Source organism: Elephantulus edwardii, unplaced genomic scaffold (genome assembly GCF_000299155.1).
Source record: "Elephantulus edwardii isolate Elephantulus edwardi_28Jun2011 unplaced genomic scaffold, EleEdw1.0 scaffold00104, whole genome shotgun sequence".
In the NCBI taxonomy this organism is placed as follows: Eukaryota; Metazoa; Chordata; class Mammalia; order Macroscelidea; family Macroscelididae; genus Elephantulus; species Elephantulus edwardii.
The window spans coordinates 649,428-669,311 of NW_006399854.1; the positions used below are offsets into that span (position 1 = coordinate 649,428).

At 37.6% G+C, this 19,884-nt stretch overlaps 1 protein-coding gene across 1 annotated transcript in view; it reads left to right on the forward strand.

Moving 5' to 3' along the window:
• Positions 1 to 19,884, forward strand: part of KIAA0586 (KIAA0586 ortholog) — a 224,524-nt gene that overhangs the window by 16,127 nt on the left and 188,513 nt on the right. Inside the window, exon 8 of the mRNA XM_006891816.1 lies at positions 13,985 to 14,138. Within this exon, the coding sequence (XP_006891878.1) occupies positions 13,985 to 14,138 (154 nt within the window). The remainder of the gene's footprint in view (positions 1 to 13,984; positions 14,139 to 19,884) is intronic.

Consider the following 19,884-nt stretch of genomic DNA (forward strand, 5'->3'; position numbering starts at 1 on the left):
CACAAATTGCTGTCTGTCAGATACTCCTCTAAATCTGAACATTCAGATCAAGACAGACTAGGAAGAAGGATTGGTCACCCACTTCTGAAATAGCAGGCCTCTGAAAACCCTATGCACAACAGAACAGAACACAACACACGCAGAGTTCCATTAGTGATGCATAATACTTCATTGTGTGAAGGTGCCCCATTAGCTATTTATCTGTTGATGAACTCTTTGTTATTTCTAACTCTTAGTTATTGTATATTATACTGCAGTAAACATAAGTGTTTGTCAGTTTCTATTGCAGCTCTTATTTCATTAGAATATATATCTGCAAGAGGTGTTTCTTGGTCAAAAGGTATTTCTGTTTTCAACTTTCTATGGAAGTGCCAAACAGCTTTCCATTTTATGTTCCCATCAACAGTGTCTAACAGTTCCAGTCTCTCCATAACCTCTCTAGCATTTGTTGTTTGCTATCTTAATGAATGAACATGGCTATTTTTGCTGGGATGAAATGGTATTTCCTTGTTTTGATTTGTATATCTCTGAATAGCTTGGAGTCAAGGAGGGTGAACTTCCTCTCACATTATTAGGGCATGTTATTGGAGAGGCCAATCCTTGGAGAAGGACATCCTGCTAAGAAAATTGGAGGGTCAGTGCAAGAGAAGACTCTCAAGGAGTTGGCATGACAGAGGGTTAAGTGTGTTGGAAATGAGGTTGGCTCAGGATAGGTTCAGAGATCTTGTTCATAGGCTCATCAACAAATAGTTAATGATCTTGGACATGTCTTGATCCATTTGTTGGCTCTCTGAATGTCGTCTTTGATGAAGAATCTGTTCAAGTGCTCTGGCTTTTTTTTTTTCCATTTGCTTAGTTTGACTATGTGTTGGAGTATTTTTAATACATTTTAGCAGTAAGTCCCTTGTCACACAAACTTCTGCCAAATATTTTTTTGCAGTCTGTAAGTTCTTTATTTTTAGAGACCTTTTTAAAAAATTTTTTTATTTTGTTTTAGGAGAACTCTTTTGTTGTACGTAAGGGTTTAATTAGGAAATCCCAATCATCTATCTTATTCTTTGTTGATTTTCAGTTATACTTGATTATCTGTTTATGTCATAAATATGTCATAGGGCTTTTAAGTTAGCCTCAGATTTTTCTTTAATCTTTATAGTATTAGGTATAACTCCAAGGTTTTTGATCCATCTGGAATTAGCTTTTGTTTATGTGCAAGGTATGGCTCTTGTTTCAGTTTTCTGCAAATGGATATCCAGTTTTTCCAGCACAGTTTGTCTTTTCCCCACTTTCACTTTGTTAAAGATTATTTGTTCATATATAGAGGGATTTACTTCTATTTTCAATTCTATTCCTTTAGTATTGTTGTTGTTATGTGCCATCAAGTGACCTGCGACTCACAGTAACCTTCTGTACCTTAGTTCTGAACCCTTCCATATTCTGAGCTGTTGTCTCTGACAGACCTAATCCAGTTTCTCAAGTCACTGAGTCAATCCATCTCATCCTCAGTCTTCTCTCCTTTAGTATATGTACTGATTATGATATCAGTACCCACCTGTTTTGATTACTATGAGTGTGTACATTTTGAGATCAAAAGGTGAGGCCTCAATGAAAAAAAAAGTGAGGCCTCCTACTTTGTAATTTCTTCTTCATTATCACTTATCTGAGATCCTTTTCCTTTCATACAAAGTCAACAATTACTTTTTCCATCTCTGAAAATGATCACAATATCTGGATTGGTATTTTAATGTATTTGAATCTATAAGCATAGTATGTTTTTCTATTTATGTAGGTCTCTTTGGGTTTCTTGTAATAGTGTTAGGTGTTTTTATTTGTATGAGTTTTTTGTATATCTGGTTAAATTAATTCCTAAATATTTAATCTTTTAGGTAGCTATTTTAAATGATAATATTTTCTTATTTCCTTTACAGAGTTCTCTTTGTTAGTGTAGAGGAGTCTGATTGATTTTTGTATGCTGATCTTATACCCTGCTAGTTTGCTGAATTGGTTGATTAGATCCAGTAATTTTTTTTTTTTTTGCTTAGTCTTTAGGATTTTCTCTATGGAGTATCGTATATCATCTACAAATAGAGATGGATTTATGTCCTCTTTGTTAATTTAAATGCCTTCTATTTCCTTTTCCTGCTTTTTCTAGGACTGACAATACAGTTTTGCCTAATCATGATAATAAAGAACAACTTTCTCTGGTTCTAATCAGCAAGGGGAATATCCTCAATCTCTCTCCATTGAAAGTAACTAACCACCGTTTGTCTTTTGATTTCCTGGCTGCTGGTACCAAGCGTGTTGATGGTGGAGCCAGGCAAACTGAAGCTGTTAACAATCTTAATCTCTTCACCATCTGTCATGATGCTGCCTATTGGCCCAGTGGTGAGAACCTTTGTTTTCTTGTTGTTGAACTTGAGTCCATATTGAAGGTTGTGGTTCTTGATCTTCTGTAGAAAGCATTTTAGATCCTCCTCAGTTTCAGCAAGTAGGATTGGGTCATCTGCATAGTGCAGGTTGTTGATGAATCTTTCTCCAATCCTGTTGCCACATTCCTCTTCATACAACTCAGCCTTTCAGATGATCTGTTTTGCATATAGATTGAAAATATATGGAGACAGAATTCGTGCCTAGCATACACCCAGTTTTGAACCATGCAATTTCTCCTTGCTCTGTTCTGATGACAGCCTCCTGTTCCAAGTATAGGTTTCACATAAGTATAGTCAAATGTTCTGGGATTCCCATTCTTCTCAGAGTCAGCCATAGTTTGTGTTATCCACAAAGCTTTGTATATATACTTTAATTATGTTGAGGAATGTATCATTTCATTTTTTTAAGCATTTTTATAAGGAATGGATATTGAATTTTTGTCACATGCATTTTCTGTATCAGCCAAGATGATCATGTGGTTCTTTTTCTTTGCTTTTATGATGTGATAGAGTATACTAATTGTTTTTCTAATGCCGAACCATCCTACACTTGATCTTAGCCAAAGGTCAAGAAGCGATGTATTGAACCAATGAATCTTGATGAATGAATTTTTTTGTATAATGTTAGAGTTTGCTGGCTAGGATTTTGTTGAGAATACCTTACCAAATGACTGGAGAAAATCTTTATACACATTTCAAAAAAAAGGTGACACAGCAGAGTGTGGAAATTACTGAACAATATCACTAATATCACATGCAAGTAAGATCTTGCTGAAAATTATCCAGAAACGACTGGAACAGTACGTCAGCAGAGAATTACAAGATGTGTAAGCTTGGTTTAGAAGAGGCAATGGCACTAGGGACATTGTAGCCGAAGTTAGATGGGTCTTAGCGAAAGCAGAGAGTACTGGAGGAATGTCTATCTGTATTTAATTGACTATGCAAAGACATTTGACTGTGTGGATCACAACATTTGCTAGCCTTGAGAAAAATGGGGATCCCAGAGCACTTAATTGTGCTCATGTGAAACCTATACTTGGACCAGGAGGCAGTAGTCAGAACAGAGTAGGTAAACACTGCAGGGTTCAGGATCAGGAAAAGTGTGCATCAAGGGTGCATATCTTTTCAATCTATATGCAGAACAGATCATTCAGGAGGCTGGACTTTATGAGGAGGAATGTGGCATCAGGATTAAAGGAAGACTCATCAACAACATGTGTTAAGCAGAGGACACAATCTTGTTGAAATTGAAGAGGACGTGAGGTACTTGCTGCAGATGGTCAAAGACTTTAGTCTTCAATATGAATTGAAGCTCAATATCAAGAAAACCACTAGGCCTATTGGCAGCTTCATGATGGACACAGAAGAGATTGATTGTGGTAACTTCAGCTTGCTTGGTTTTACAACACTCTTGGCACCAGCCGTTGGGAAATCAAAGATGAATTGCTTGGGGAAACTCTGCTGTCAAGGACTTTGCCAGGGTACTGAAGAGTAATGATGTCAATCTGGAGACCAAGGTGCGCCTGATACAGCCCATGGTCTTCACAATTACTTGTTATGCGTCAGAGAGCTGGACAATAACCTAAAGATGAAACAAGAGGGATCAATGCCTTTGAGTTGTGGTGCTGGAGAAGAGTGTCCAACATATTCTGACTGCAGGAGAACAAACATGTCTGAGCTGGAGAGGGTAAAACCAAGCTGCTTCCTAGAGGAAAGGAGTATGAAGCTCCGTCTCAAATACTTTAGGCCTGTGGCCAGGAGGGACCAGTCCTTGGAGAAGGACATCATGCTTGGAAGAGTGGAGGGACAGCACAGGAGAGGAAGACCTTGGATGAGATAAATTGACTCAGTGACTAGTCTCTTGGAGACAATGAGATTGGCTCAGGATAGGGCAGAGTTCAGAGCTGTAGTCGCAGGTAACTCAATGGCATATAACAACAACACAACAGTGTATGCCTGAGGGATATTGGCCTATATTTTTCACTTTGTTATCTTTGCCTGACTTTGGTATTAGGGTTATGTTTGCTTCATAGAATGATTTGGGAGATTATAAAAATATCTTTTTATATTCTAAAATAGCTTAAGTAGAATTGATGTTAACTCTGCTCTGAATGTTTGTTATAATGGGACAGAAAAACCATCTGACCCAAGACTTTTTAGTTGGGAATGTTTTTATGAACTGTTCAAGTTCTTCTTTTGTGATGGATCCATGTAAGTTTCCTATTTCTATCTCTTTCTCGGTAAGCAGTAAGTTTCTAAAAATGTGTCCATTTCCTCTAGGCTTTCAAATTTGTTACAGTTCTTCATAGTATTCTCTTATTATCCTTTTTATTTCAGTTCTATTGTGACATCTTCCATTTCATTCCTTTATTTTAGGCTCTCTCCCTGTTTTCTTTTGTTAAATTTGCCAAGGATTTGTTCATTTTATTAGTCCTTTCAGGGAATCAACATCTCATTTTGCTAATTCTGTCTGTTGTTTTTCCTATTTTTTTCTTTTCTGCTATAGGCTGTGTTTGTTATCAGAGACAATGGGTTAAGGTAGTGATTTTGGTTCTTTTTTGATGTGTTTCTTGCTATAAGTTGACCTCAGTAGTGTGTTTACGGTTTCCCCAAGACTTTAGTATGTTGTGTTTTCAATCTGATTTGCTTTAAAAAATTTTAAAATTCTTTTTTAATTTCTTCTGTTATCCAATAACACTATAGCAGGGTGTTTAGTTTCCATCTATTTTATTTTTATTTTTTTCACCCTAGATCTCCTTGTTGATTTCTAGTTTGATAGCCTTGAACTCTGAAAAAGGTACTTTGTAATATTTCAGTGTTTTGGGATATATTGATGTTTGCTTTGTAATCTAACTGTGGTCTATTCTGGATAATGTTCAATGTGCACTGGAAAAAAAAGTACTCTGTTGGTTGTTGCCTTCTGTATATGCTTATGAGATTCAGTTAGTTAATTGTATTATTTAGTTCTTCTGCATCTTTTAGTTTCTTTCTAGTTCTTGTTTCTTTCTAGTTTTCTGTCTTTCACTAAAAGTACTATATTTTTTTATGTATTGTGAAGTTGTCTGTTTCCGTATCTGTTGAAGTTTGCTTTATTATCTTTCAGCTCTGTCATTGGGTGTGTAGATATTAATTACAGTTATGTCTATTTGTTCAACTGACACTTTGATCATTGTGTAATGGCCTTCCTTGTCTCATATGCTATATTTTTGTCTTGAAGTATATTTTACCAGAACTTAATATTGCTACTCTAGCTTATATTTTGTTTTCATTTGCTTGATGTATTTTTTTTCCACTCTTTAATTTTTAGTCTATTTTATCTCTTGTGTTGAAATGTTTCTTGTACACAATATATTTATGAATAATGTTTTTTAGTCCATTTTATTTATCTTATTGTCTTGGTTGATAAATTTAATCCATTCACATTCAGTGTGGTTATTAATAAGTATGATTTATTTGCTATCATTTTGTTGCACTCTTTTGTGGTGTTGCTGATTTGTTTATGTCATCTGTTTTTCTGTACTGGACTAATTTTGCTCATGGCTTTTATAATAATTTTTTTGTTTACTGAGTCTTTATAGAAAATATTCATTTTTTTGGTGGTTACTCTGTAAGTTTCTGTTTTATTACAAAGTCTATGTTTGGGAGAGTGGAGGGACAGCACAAGAGAGGAAGACCCTCGATGAGATGGATCAATTCAGTGATTGGAATAATGAGAGTAGGTGTGTCAGAGACAGTGAGTTTGGCACAGGATAGAACAGGGTTTAGAGCTCTTGTACATAGGGTTGCTATGAGTTGCAAGCGACTCGACAACACATAAGAATGACAACAAACCAGTTCACTTTTTCTTGAAATCTCTTGACTTCTCTCTATTTAGAATTTCTGTAACTGTGCTTCTTAGTCCCTCTTTTTGTGTTGTAGTTGTCCTCATTTATGTTAAAATACATCTAGTTCCCTAATTTTAGTGTCATATATTTAATAAATTTTATGTAATTTTTGTGTCTCAATCATTTTCTGAATGATACCATCATGTGTGTTTATTTCAGTTTGTTGTCTGTTTTGGGGTTTCAGAGAGTTCCCTTTAGTATTTCTTGTAGGGTTGTTTAATTTTCAGTAATTCTCTTCTTATTGTTAATGTGCTGGTGAATTGGAACTGACTCTTGGCTGACTTTCCAGTGCGTTGTCAGAGTCTCTAAATCATTTAGGAAGAGATTTCCCATCTTTTTGACATAGAGCAACTGGTAATTCAAACTATCTGCTTTTAGGGTGGCAGTGCAACTCTTTACCAGCAGGCCACCAGACCGCCCTTAACAATTCTATAGGTATGAACATAGAAATCCAATATGACTCAGTTATTCTACTGCTAGGAATATGCCTCGAGGAAAGTAGACTTGAGACACAAATGGAGATTTGTACACTTATGTTCATAGCAGCTTATTCACAGTAGAAAGAAAATGGAAACAGCTCAAATGTCCATCAGCAAATGATTGGAGTTAGAAATTAGGGTACATTCATATAATGGAATACTATACAACACCAAGGAGCAGTGATTTTGTAAAATACTATATGGTATAAGAAAGGCCGAGTGAAGTAACACATTCTCATTAGGACAAATACTACATGAGGCCATTATTGTAAACATAGAAGGACAGCTAATAAGATGGATATAAAAGTCCAAAAGGGGTGGGGCAGGGGAGGGCCGGACAGAGTGAAGGGAGGAGGGACAGTCACTAGGATGACAGAGTTGGGTGAGCGGAGGGAGTGAAGGAATTAGGAAAGGTCCAATGGGGACCTGAAAAGATGGGATAATAACAGACATAGATCAATGGTTATTAATTTTATACCCCCAGACACATACATATGCATGAATGAAACACAGGGCATACAAATTTTGTATTCAAACCAATATAAAAGTAAAAAGAAAGGACAAAGAAAAGAATTCTATACTTAGTAAAATTTTCTATCAAACAATTCTGGAAAGTACAAATTTTACCTTTAATGGACAAAATTTTCCTAGGTTTGGACTTCTCAGATGGAGCTCCAGTGGCATAGTCCTTAGGGAATTGTGCATCTAACCCAAAGGTGGCACCTTCTCTGGAGCTTCTGATCCATGGGAACAAGGTGGCCAGTCTCCTCCTGTATGACTTACAGCTTCTGAAAACCTGCTGGGGGTTGGGAATCAACAGTGACTTAATTCCAACTATCTGATGGCAATGGGTTGGAGAGTTTTTTAATTGAATTCTTGGCTGACATTTTTTTCTTTTGGAGTTTTATGTATGTCATCTTTTATGTATGCCTTTTGGCTGCATGATTTTAGGGTTTTTTTCTTTGTTTGTTTTTTTGGATAGGTAGTTCTTTATTTTTCCCACCCTGCTTTCATTATTCTTTCTTTGTTTTCAATTTTGGAAAATTTGATTATATCTTGATATTTTTCTTCTGAAGTCTGTCCTGTTCATTGTTTTCTCAGCTTCTTGAATGTATATTTTTTTCAGTTTTTGTAATGTTGGAAAAACTTTCTACCAACAAAAATCTTCAACAGTTTCTTATGTGGTTTTTTTTAAGTCTCTTCTTGTCCAGGAAGTTAATCCTCTTGATATTGTACCACATAGTTCTTAGGCTTGCTTCATTTTCTTTCGTTCTTTTTCCTTGTTTAATATTTTCAATATTGAGGGACTTGTCCTCCAATTACCTAGTTGTCTGTTTCTATAGTTTTACCCTTCCAGTGTGTTTTATCAGTTTCTATAAATTTAGTCAGTCTTTTGAATCTCAGGTTGCTGTTTTTGTATTGCTTCTGATTTTCCGTATTTATGTTTGGTACTGCTTGGTGTTGTCAGGTACTATTGAGTACGACACACAGCACGCCTGTGAACAGGCAACCTGCAACTTATCCTGACCTCTGTCGTCGTCTTCTCTGAGACACTAGAACCCACTGCTGAAGGCACAGTGTCAGTCCATCTTGTCGGGCGTCTTCCTGTCTTTCTCTGACCCTCAGTCTTTCTGAGCATGATGTCCCTTTCCAAGAAATAGCCTCGTGCAGCTACACATTCAAAGTATCTTTGCCTCCAAGGAGCACTCTGGCTGTACACTTTATAGGACACATCTGTTTGCTGTTTTTGGTAGTTCAGTATTCTTTTCCAGCATCACAACTCAAAGGCATCAATTCTTCCTTCTGTCATCTTTGCCTAGCTCTCTGATGCATAGCAGGTGATAAGACCATGTTCTGAATCAAGCGCACTTTGGTCCACAAACTGACATCATTGCTCTTCAGCGTTTTGGAGAGGTCCCTTGCAGTAGATTTGTCCAATGAAATACATTTTCTGATTTCCTTACTGCTGGTACCACGGGTACTGCTTAGTTTTTTACAATTCTTCTTTGTTTTATGTATTTTTCTTAATCCATAGGAAGCACTAACTAGCACTTTTGAATTCCAGCTGCCTTTCTTCCTCAGAACAGTTTTCTTGTTCTGTATTTTCGTGACTTTTGTTCATCTTACCTTGAGCTTTTTGAACAGATTTAAAGTTAACCTGCTGCCTCCAAGATGTTATTGTGTTCCTGTTGTTTTGTTTTGATAACCTGACTAATCTCTGTGAGGGTGTTGCAGTGATTGCTAGTTTGGTAATTTTTTTTTCTTTTTTCATAACTGATATTTATTTATTTATTTTTTCTTTAATTAATTTTAAAGAACGTTTACAGAGACTTAGGGCTTCCAGTCATTCATTGTTGTGCTTTTCTTCCTTCCCACTTCCTCCCGGCCCCAATTCACTCTTCTTGAAAAAAAAAGAAAAACTCTTTCATTGTTATGCAATCCCCCCCACCCCCCAAGTCCCTCCACTATTCAGCTTTCACTCTGGACTTTGGTAATTCTTAAATGTTTCACCTGATGGGTGTGACAGAGGATGGAGGTGGATGTGCAGTGCTTTGGACAAAGCAGTTGAAGGCAGGCTGGGTTAGTGTTGGTTGCTGTCTTTTCACTGATCACAAGTGGAGCAGGTGCTGCTCTTCAGTCTTTCCCGGTAGTTAAAGCTACAGGGGATGAATGTGTGGCCACTGTTGCTGTCAGAAGGGACACAAATAGAGGAATAAATCCAGAGTCTAACGAACAGAAAATACCATCAAAACTCAAAGAAAACAGAAAAATAAAAACTGAGGGGGATACAAAATGGAGAATCTGAATAGAAAAGAAAATGCATAAGAAAAGATAGGATTGGAGGTAGTGAAAAAAACCTGCAAGGGTATGGAAGAAAGCTAGATAGAGGAGGAAAAAAAATCCCACACAAGAAGAGCAAAATAGAAAACAAGTAAACAATCCAAAAAGCCTTGGAATATCAAAGATGAGAGAGAAAGAAAGGGGGTTTGTTAGAGGGGTGAACCGAGCACCTAATTGTCGTTCTACTACTGTGGTGAGTGAAGATAGTATGTCTGACCTGGGATAGTATAACTGCCAGGACAGTGAAAGGTTGGGGTTAGGGTACCCAGTGGAATCGGTCTCTGCCCATCTGAAAGGGGGTTTGAGGCCCCACGATGTGAGCCAAATCAAGAGTATTACCCTTCTGGTCTTTGGTATGTGTAGGGTTGGGCACCCAGCCTGTGACAGAGTTTCTGCTGTCAGATATTTAGAGGAATATCGGATGGTTCCACTGGCTACGGATTATGCCTTTGCAGACAGGTTTACCCAGTCAGTGATAGTCATTACTGGCCTGAAATCTCCAAGGATGGTGTTCTCCAAGAAGGGTGCACTGCTTCAAGTACACACATGGTGTATATGGTTGGCAAGGATGTATTCCATGCAAGGGTTATGCTCCATGAAAAGCAAGGACCCCAAGCAGAGCGGTACCCCTGCTGTCATTTCGAAGGTTGAGTGCATACCAGAGAGAGCACAGTCCACCAGCTCCCAGGGCTAGACTTTTGAGTGCAGAGCTGTGAACTCTTCTATCAGGTGGTGGCTGGATTGACAGGGAAATGCTGCCAGCCACGTGGTGAGTGGCATTTGGGGGAAAGTCACTATACCAGTCTCTCAGGGCATAGGCCAAGCTGTGTCATTTACAGGTTTTTGCTTTGTCTGTGTCCTTATTCTGAGCTTTCCTTTGGATTTTTCCTTTAGTCACTGTTTGAAGTACTTGTCTTTTCTTTTTCATGTATATATATTAATCTTTTTTTTTTCTTGTATCTTTAGTGAAGAGGCCTATCTATCTAGTGTGAACATACCTGGAAGTCTATTTGTACCATTTATAAAGTTCTTATGTTACATTGCGGTGACTCATTTGTATTTGTGATTCTTTTTTCCTTAGTTGTTTTTTGAGGAAAGCTTACAAACAGTTGATTTTCCAGTCAACCATTCTTGCACATTTTATGACACTAATTACAATACCTACAATGTAACTGTACTCTTCCCCATTCTCATTGTGATACTTGTTTTCATTAATCCTTCTCTTCTGCCCCTTCCTGCCTTCTGAGCTTTATCCTTGGGTGGAGGCTGCCCTTTAGACCTTATACTGTGGGGTGTTGTAAGGAGTGTTACTGTTTCTGGTGTTAATGTTCACCTTATAGGCCTGTCTTGTTTAGCTGAAAGCTCAGCCACAGGCATGAATTTTGTGCCATTTTTGAAGGGTGATTAAGAGCTTAGTCTTGGAGGCTTCACCAATTTCTGCTAGATGCCCTTTTAGTCCTGGATGGTTGGTTGATCTAAGGAGTGAGTGCCTCTCTGATGTTATTAATTCACTCTGTCGACCTGTGTGTTGTTTTGAGAGTTGAGCCAGAGAGAGAAATCTGCTTTGTTCCAGGTTTAACGGGTGACTTATTTCAGTGGTAGTCAAGCAGAGAATCTTCATCAGAATTACTCGAGAGCCTTTATAAAAATACACATTTGAACCTCTAAGAAATTCTGAGTCAATAGATCTAGGATGGGGCTTGAAAGTTCTTAAAAGCTCTCCGTGATTCTAATTTATATCCCTTGGAGATATGATACCTGGTTTATATATTAGTGCCTCCATTTAATTAAAAAGAACAAACATTTGTTAGTTGTAGGCATAACTACAGCTACTCTTTCTCCTTATTGCCATCCAATTGCTTATAGCTGACTCTCCAATGCGTTTCTGAGGCTGTAAACCACCTGGGAGCTGTTGGTGAATTTGAACCAGCCTGAGCGCAGCCCTATGGACTAAGCCATCAGAGCTCCCTAACAAGCACTGGGGTATTAGAAAAACGAAAGTTAGCCTGACAAAGAGCTGATATTGTTATATGTAATTTCTTTTGGGATTATAGAGATTTCGTGCAGTACTGAGAATTCAAGCAATCAGTGGTTATTTTTTTCTGAATGACTCAGTGACCGGCATTGTAAATCCTCTGTTTTTAACTTTTTTTAATACTAATGTATAATTTTTTAATTTTAAAATTCTCATACCATTGAGGACAGAGTAAATAAATTTATGAACTTTCAATAATATCTACTGCAAAGTGAATACTAATTGCTGTAATTTTCAAAACTTCTTATTAAAACTTGCATTGAGTTTTTCTTGTAGTTGAACACAATGTTTTTTTTTTATTATTTTATACTGGTTAACTTACAAAGTTCATAAAGATTTTATACATTGTCTTTCAAACCAGATCTTTCCGCTTTCCTGTATTCACCCTTCCCTTGTGTAGCCCTATGATTAAGCATCCCCAACCCCTTGAATTTTCATGCTTGTTCTACAATAATGGTCCTATGCAGTATTTGTCTTTATGAGACTGTGTTAGTTCACTCAGCATAATGCTCCCCAGTCCCACCCAAGTTACATAGTAATTTGTAAAATGATTGCTCGTGCATGCTGCATAGTATTCCATTATGTGAATGTACCATCTTTTCTCACTATTCCATTGTGGTTGGGCATTTTTCTTTTAGTGTATAAATTGAGCAACAATAACTTGGAGAAAGTTAAGTCTGACCACAGTTAAATCTATAAATGGGTACTGTCCCATCAGTAGTATTCATTGTACCAAAGTAGTAGCTACAAACTTAGACATGGCCCCATACACACACTTCTGCACCTTCTTCTACTAATCACTGGGACCAGTGTTTGTTGCATATTGATTCACAAACTTGACTTTACTCACAGCTGTGGAGTTTAATTAAGGAAACAGGTTGGGAGGTGGGGAAAGTAAAGGATATTGCACAGTGAAATTCAGATTTAGTTCATCAAATTCCTCAGTTAGGTCAGATAGCTTCTTAATAAGTGAAAGATTGAGGTTAATCCAGGAACACAAATGCAAGCAGTCTCTGGTTTCCTCAAACCAGATCTAATCGTCCAGCAAGTTTGTTTCATAGTACCCTCAAATCACCTTTCCCTTCATTTTTCCAGAAAGGAGAACCTTTAATTTTGACTCCATCTCCAGGGCTTCCATCAAACTACAACTCACCATGGTTTCTCCACTGTCTGGCCAGCTCTCTTTCTTATATTGGCCCCACAGCTATTGATAGAGGAGATGCTGATAAATAGTGAACTATATGTCTGCAGTTGAGGCAGCTGAAGACTACACCCCTAGAGGGAGCTAAGGCAGTGGCTAGAAAAGCCATTTTCAAAAAAAGTCATAATACCACAAATGACTATATGCATATAGACTATAGTTCTTCTACGTGGAATCATACCTGGCTGAAATTGAGTGTGCAACATAATGGTAATAGTGAGAAACTGAGAAGGGATCTATCAGTGGTTCTTTGTTTACACAAATTTATTTCTCTGTGAGCTTAGTTTTTTGACCTAAAAAGTATGTTTTTATGTTTCAGGATAAAATTATATGACACATGCGAAAAGCACATTGATTTCTTAAGGAGAGGGGTGCTACTTAAGTCCTAAGTGATTGGCATCTGTCCATTCCTCTTTAAATTCTTTATTTACTTCTTGATTTTAGAAGAATAGAATTTTTGTTAATTCAAACATCCTATTTATAAAGCTTATAATTACAAAGAATGTTGAAGTCTTAGTTTTTTTCTAGGTATACTGGTAGTTCAGTAATGGAATGATAGGAAATTAGATTAATTTGACCCATCTGTTGTAGAATTGCAACATACATGTGAGATAATTTTTATTGCTTAAGATAACTTATTTATTCCCAATATTTAAATGAGTTGTGCTGAAAACTGTTGTTACCATAGTTCGTTTGTGTACATGAACTTATTATTTCCAGCTACTATTTAATTTGATTGCTTGTTGTAAGTTTTTAAACCTTTACTGCAAATGAAATCTTATTCAGACTATAAAAGATAATGTGTCTTTGTTTAAATAGAGTGTTAAAGAGTTTTAAAGGTAGTTCCTCTCATGCTTGGTCATCTCCTGCCTTGCTGTAGTGGTAAAAGTGAAGAAACTAAGTTTTACAATGATTAAATAAAATCAGTAATAGGGCTGGGCATAACTCAGATCTTTGATATCAAATCTGTCCAGTAGTATCCTTGCTACTATGAATGGTTGCAATGTAATAACATTTATGTGTTCTTATCATTTGTTAAATGTAAGAGATTGTTTTGAAACCATTGTGTTTTGTTTTTCAAAGTGATGCTAAATGAAATTAATAAATTTGTTTTCTAGACTCACTTTATTAGTGCTGCACTCAAGTCTGGTAGTTTTGAGCCTGCTGCTATATCCCCTTCCAGAGTTTTGGAGAAGAATTCTGTAAAACTAGAATATCCTAATCTTGGTAGCAATACTGTATCTTCATCAAATGTATTCACTTTCAAACAAGGTAAATATATAATCTTCTATAAGTCATGTATGAATTTTTGTACATTAAAAGCTTAAAATTTGTTCACTAGGTTTTTGGAGATTGTTATTGTTTTTTGTGTACCATTGAGTTGGAACCCAGCTCACAGCTGACCCTCCAGTGGATTTTCAGAGGCTGTAAATCTCATGGGAAGAAATTGCCTGTCTTTCTCCTGCAGAGCACCTGGTAGATTCAAACAGAGGGCCTTTGGGTTGATAGTGCAGTTCACTAGGCCACCAGGGCATTCATTAATTATTAGGTAAATTTAAAATGTGCTCAGGCACATTCAAGATTATGAATCATATCCTAATTTATAGTTTCAACTAATAACCTTCAATAAAACTGGTAGTTTTTATTTTATATTCTAGCAATGATAAATTTAGAAAAGCTTTGGTTATCTTTTATGTAAAATAGAGAGCTTTACTAGCCTAATGGATAAGGAATTCAAAATCCAAAGCAGGCAGTTCAAATCCACCAGCTTTTACAAGGAAGGAAAAAAAAAGGGCAACTCCTGTGTGATTTACAGCTTCTTGGAATCTGCTGGATGGTCAGCTATATGTTAGTTCTTACTAGTTTACAATGAGTCTGAGCTTCTTTGTTTTCTGTTTTGAGTATCAAAATTTTATAATAATTTTTTAGTTCTGAAAAATTGCATGTTCATATTTTTCTTGATTTTTGTCAAGAGTGAAGCTATCTAATAACAATTACAAACTATTAGAAACAGTTACAAACTGTTTCTATTTTCAAAGAGTTAATGAAAGTATATCTTAACAAATATTTGGAATTTAAAATATTTCAAGATAAATTAAGACTCTTGATATTTATTTGGATAATGAATTTTAAAATATGGAGTCTGTCCCTTTAATAGGAAGCTTTGATGGCTTAGTGGTAAGAAATTGCACTGTTAGTGCAAAGTATCCACCACCAGCTGCCCCGGGGAAAAAGATGGCTATTCAACTTCCATGTGATTTATTGCCTCTGAAAACCCACTGGAGGGTCAGCTATTGGTCGGTTCTGACTTGATGGTAAACAACAACAACAACAACAACAACATTCCTTTAGCGATACAATGATCCATATACTATAGTCTCCCCACTTTTTACTTGTTAGAACCTTGTAGTTCCTTTATTGTTATAAGATGTTTTTATATTGGGCAGCAAAAGAGTGATCTTAAAAAACAATAGAGAAGTAAGTGTAAGTCAATTTTTAGGATGTAAAGGAAAGAAAATGAAGGTCTGTAAAGTTATGACTTGTTTGCTTAAATTGACCTTGCATAAAAATAGATATATGGGAATTAGAGCCAGAACTCTGGTTTCAATATGAGCAAACAGTATCCCTTTTTTATAGAAGTGGACACTTGCTTCATACTCATACCCGGAGAAAAATCTTCTCTGAATTTTTAAATATTTCTGTGTCTAACTGCTCATGCTAATGCGAAACCTATACTTGGACCAAGAGGCAGTCGTCAGAACAGAGCAGGGCAACACTGAATGGTTCAAAATTGGGAAGGGTGTGCACCAGGGATGTGTCCTATCTCCATACCTTTTCAACCTGTATGCAGAGCAGATTATCCGAGAGGCTGGGCTCTATGAGGAGACACGTGGTGTTAGGATTGGTGGAAGATCTATCAACAATCTGTGTTATGCAGATGACACAACCTTGCTCACTGAAACTGAGGAGGACCTCATGCACTTATTGCAGAGGGTCAAGAACTGCAGCCTTCAGTATGGACTGAGGCTCATTGTGAAGAAGACAAAAATTCTCACCACCGGACCAATTGGTAGATGGCGAAGAGATTGAGATTGTTCACAGCTTCAGTTTGCTCAGGTCCATACTCTTGGCACCAGCAGTCAGGAAATCAAAAAACGTATTGCGATGGGAAAGTCTGCTGTTAGGGACCTCTCTAAAGTACTCAAGAGCAACAGTGTCTCTTTGGAGATGAAGGTGCGCCTGATACAGGCCATGGTCTTTGCAATCACTCGTTATGCATAAGAGAGCTGGACAGTGACTAGGGAGGACAGAAGGAGAATTGACGCCTTTGAGCTGTGGTGCTGGAGAAGAGTATTGAATGTACCATGGACTGCTAAGAAAACAAACAGATTCATCCTAGAGAGGGTTAAACCAGGCTGCTCCTTGGAGGCATAGATTCTGGGGCTTCGTCTGACATACTTTGGACATGTTGCAAGGAGAGACAGGTCTTTGGAGAGGGACATCATGCTGGGTAGAGTAGAGGGACAGCGCAGAGGGGAAGACCCTCTATGAGGTGGATTGATTCAGTGACTGGGGTAATTGGGATGGGTGTGTCAGAGGCAATGTGATTGGCACAGGATAGAGCGGGGTTTAGGGCTGTTGTACATAGGGTCGCTATGAGTCGCAAACAACTTGACGGCACATAACAACAACAACAAGAACAACAACTGCTGAAGATCATTTAAAGTGACTTGAGCAGTACACAGAGAGTGAAATTCCAGAAGTTCAAGCTGCATTTTAAAGAGGCTGTGGCACCAGAGGTTTCACTGCTGATGTCACATGGATTCTGGCTGAAAGCAAATAATACCAGAAGAATGTCTGTCTGTGCTTTATAGACTGTGCAAAGGATTTGACTGTGTGGATTGTAACAAATTTTGGCTAAAACTGAGAAGAATGGGAATCCCAGAATGCTTCATTGTGCTCATATGAAACCTATATATACCTAGACCAAGAGGCTGTTGTGCGAACAGATCAAGGGAACCTATTCTTTCTTAAGAAAGGCATGCGCCTGGGTTATAACTTTTCTCGATATCTATTCAGTCTGTATGCTGAGCAAATTATTCAAGAAGCTGTCCTCTGTGAAGAAGAATGTGACATCAGGATTGGAGAAAGACTCATCAGTAACCTTCTGTAGGCAGATAATATAACCTTGCTTGCTGAAAGTGAGGAGGACTTGAAGCATTTATTGCAGAAGATCAAAGACTTTAATGTGCAGTCTTTAATATGGATTGCATCTCAATGTCAAGAAAACAAAAATTCTTACCACTGGACTGATAGGCAACATCATGAGAGAAAAGATTAAAGCTATCAATGACATCATCATACATGGATCCACAATCAGTATGCTTGGGACCAGTCAAGTTATCAGGAGACATATTTCACTGGGAAAATCTTCAGTCTGGGATTTCTCTAAATTATTGGGGAGTAATGATGTTAGTTGGAGGACTAAGGTACACCCAATTCCTACTGTGGTTTTTTAATCACTATGCATCTGAGAGCTATATAATAAATAAGGAAGACAGAAAAAAAATAAGGAAGATGGAAGAATTGATGACTTTGAACTGTGGTGTTGGAGAAGAGTACTGAATATCCCATGGACTGCCAAAAGAACAGATATATGTTGGTGTCACTACAGCCACAGTGCTCCTTGAAAGTGAGGATGGTAAAGCTTTATCTAACATACTTTGAGCATGTTGGTAGGAGAAGCTGTGTATTCCTTGGAGAAGGACATCAGTCTTGGAAAGATAGAGAGGCAGTGAAGGAAAAGATAACACTCAACCAGGTGGATTTGACCCAGTGACTGCAGCAGTGGGCTTGATTGTGCCAGATTTTGATGATGGCACAGGATAGGACAGAGTTCATATCTGCTGTTTACAGGGTTGCTGTGAGTTGTACTTAACCTGATGGCATCTAACAACAATGTGTTTAAAAATAACTCAGGTGATATCTCTTGTTTTTACTTAACTGGCTATAATTTTTATTTTTAGGTTTTTGTTTTGAAGAAAATAAGATTGTATAATAAATTTGTTTCTCTATATGTTTTGGCAGTTCCTGTGGCTTTTTAGTTGTAGTAACAGAAATAGGGGATTGAAGCTCAACATCAAGAAAACAAAGATTCTCACCACTGGACCAATTGGCAGCATCAGGATGGATGGTGAAGAGATTGAGATAGTTAACAGTTTTCGTTTTCTTGGCTCCACAGTAAACACTCTTGGTAACAGCAGCCGGGAAATCAAGTGACAGATTGTACTGGGAAAGTCAGCTGTCAGGGACCTCTCCAGAGTACTGAAGAGCAGCAATATCAGCCTGGAGACTAAAGTGCGCCTGATCCGGGCTATAGTCTTTGCAGTTGCATGCTATGCATCAGAGTTGGACAGTGACTAGGGATGATAGAAAGAGAATTGATATCTTTGAGCTGTGGTGATGGAGAAGAATGTTGAGTATACTATGGACTGCTAGGAGAACAAACAGGTTTGTCCTGGAGAGGGTGAAGCTGGGCTGCTCCTTGGAGTCAAGGATTCTGAAGCTTCCTCTGACATACTTTGGGCATGTTACAAGGAGGGACTGGTCCTTGGAGAGGGTCATCGTGTTTGGGAGGGTGGAGGGACGGCACAGGAAAGAAAGACCCTCGATGAGATGGATCAGTTCTGTGATTGGGTGGTGGGAATGAGTGTGTCGGAGATGGTGAGGTTGGCACAGGATGGAGCAGGGTTTAGGGATGTTGTACATAGGGTCGCTATGAGTCATAGGTGACTCGACGGCATGTAACAACAGAAATAGGGAAAAATTAGTAAATTCAAAATGTAATATTTTTCTATTCTTTTAAGTTTGATTTATTATTATTATTATTAATAATTTTAATCAAAATTGACAGACTTTGGATTTCCATTCATTCATTGTTGCACGTTTCTCCCTGCCCACTACTCCCACACCCAGTTCATTCTTCTCTTTGAAAAGTAAAAGAAAATGTTTTTCATTGTTAGACAAATATGTCTTGGAGAGGGTGCAGCTGGAATGCTCTTCAGAGGCACCAATGATGAGGCTTCACCTCACATACTTTGGGCATATTGCCAGGAGGGGATATTCCTTGGAGAAGGACATGATGCTGGGAAGGGTAGAGGATCGGTAAAGGAGAGGAAGACCTTCAGCCAGTGGATTGACACAATGACTGCTGCGATGGGCTCTTGTGTATCAGGAAGTGTGAGGATGGCGCAGGATAGAACAGGGTTCAGATCATCTGTTCATAGGATCGCTATGAGTTGTACTTGACTCCACGGCACCTAACAACAACAACAACAGCAGCAATAACAATAGCAACCACAGCAGCATGGCTTTCTTCATTATTTTGCTTAAAAGAGCCCATTGAATATTTATTTCACAATTTAACTCACTATTATCTTCTTATTGGACGCTTGAGCAATTTTTAGGAATGAGTGTTTTGGTTTTTTAATTTATAAACTAGGCTCTAACAATTATTATCACCTTTTTAATGTTTTCCTTCTCTGAGGTAATTTTTTTTTTTTTTAGTATGAATGGCCAAGAGTTGTGTTTCTAGGTCAGAGTAGAAAAACAAAATTTACATTTTTTATGCTTATTGTCAGATAGTTTTATTCATTGCCATGAGCAGTATATGGCTCTGTCATTTTCATTACAGCTTCAATAGCCTGTGAATATTTATTTATATTTCTGTTTAGTAATTTAGAGTGTGAAATTTTTTTAAAATTTTCATTATTTTTTGTGTGTACCATTAAATCAGATCTGACTGATACAGGAGGAGATTGTTCCTCCTTCTCCAGCAGAGCATCTGGTGGATTCGAACCATGTACCTCTGAGATTGCAGTGCAGCTTCTTGCCACTAGGCCACCAGAGCTCGCCTAGAGTGTGAAATTTTGTGTGTATGTGAAATGTTCTTATAGTTTTAACTTCTAGTGATAATGAAATTATTTGTTAGTAAGTTATATGCTGTTTATATACTCTA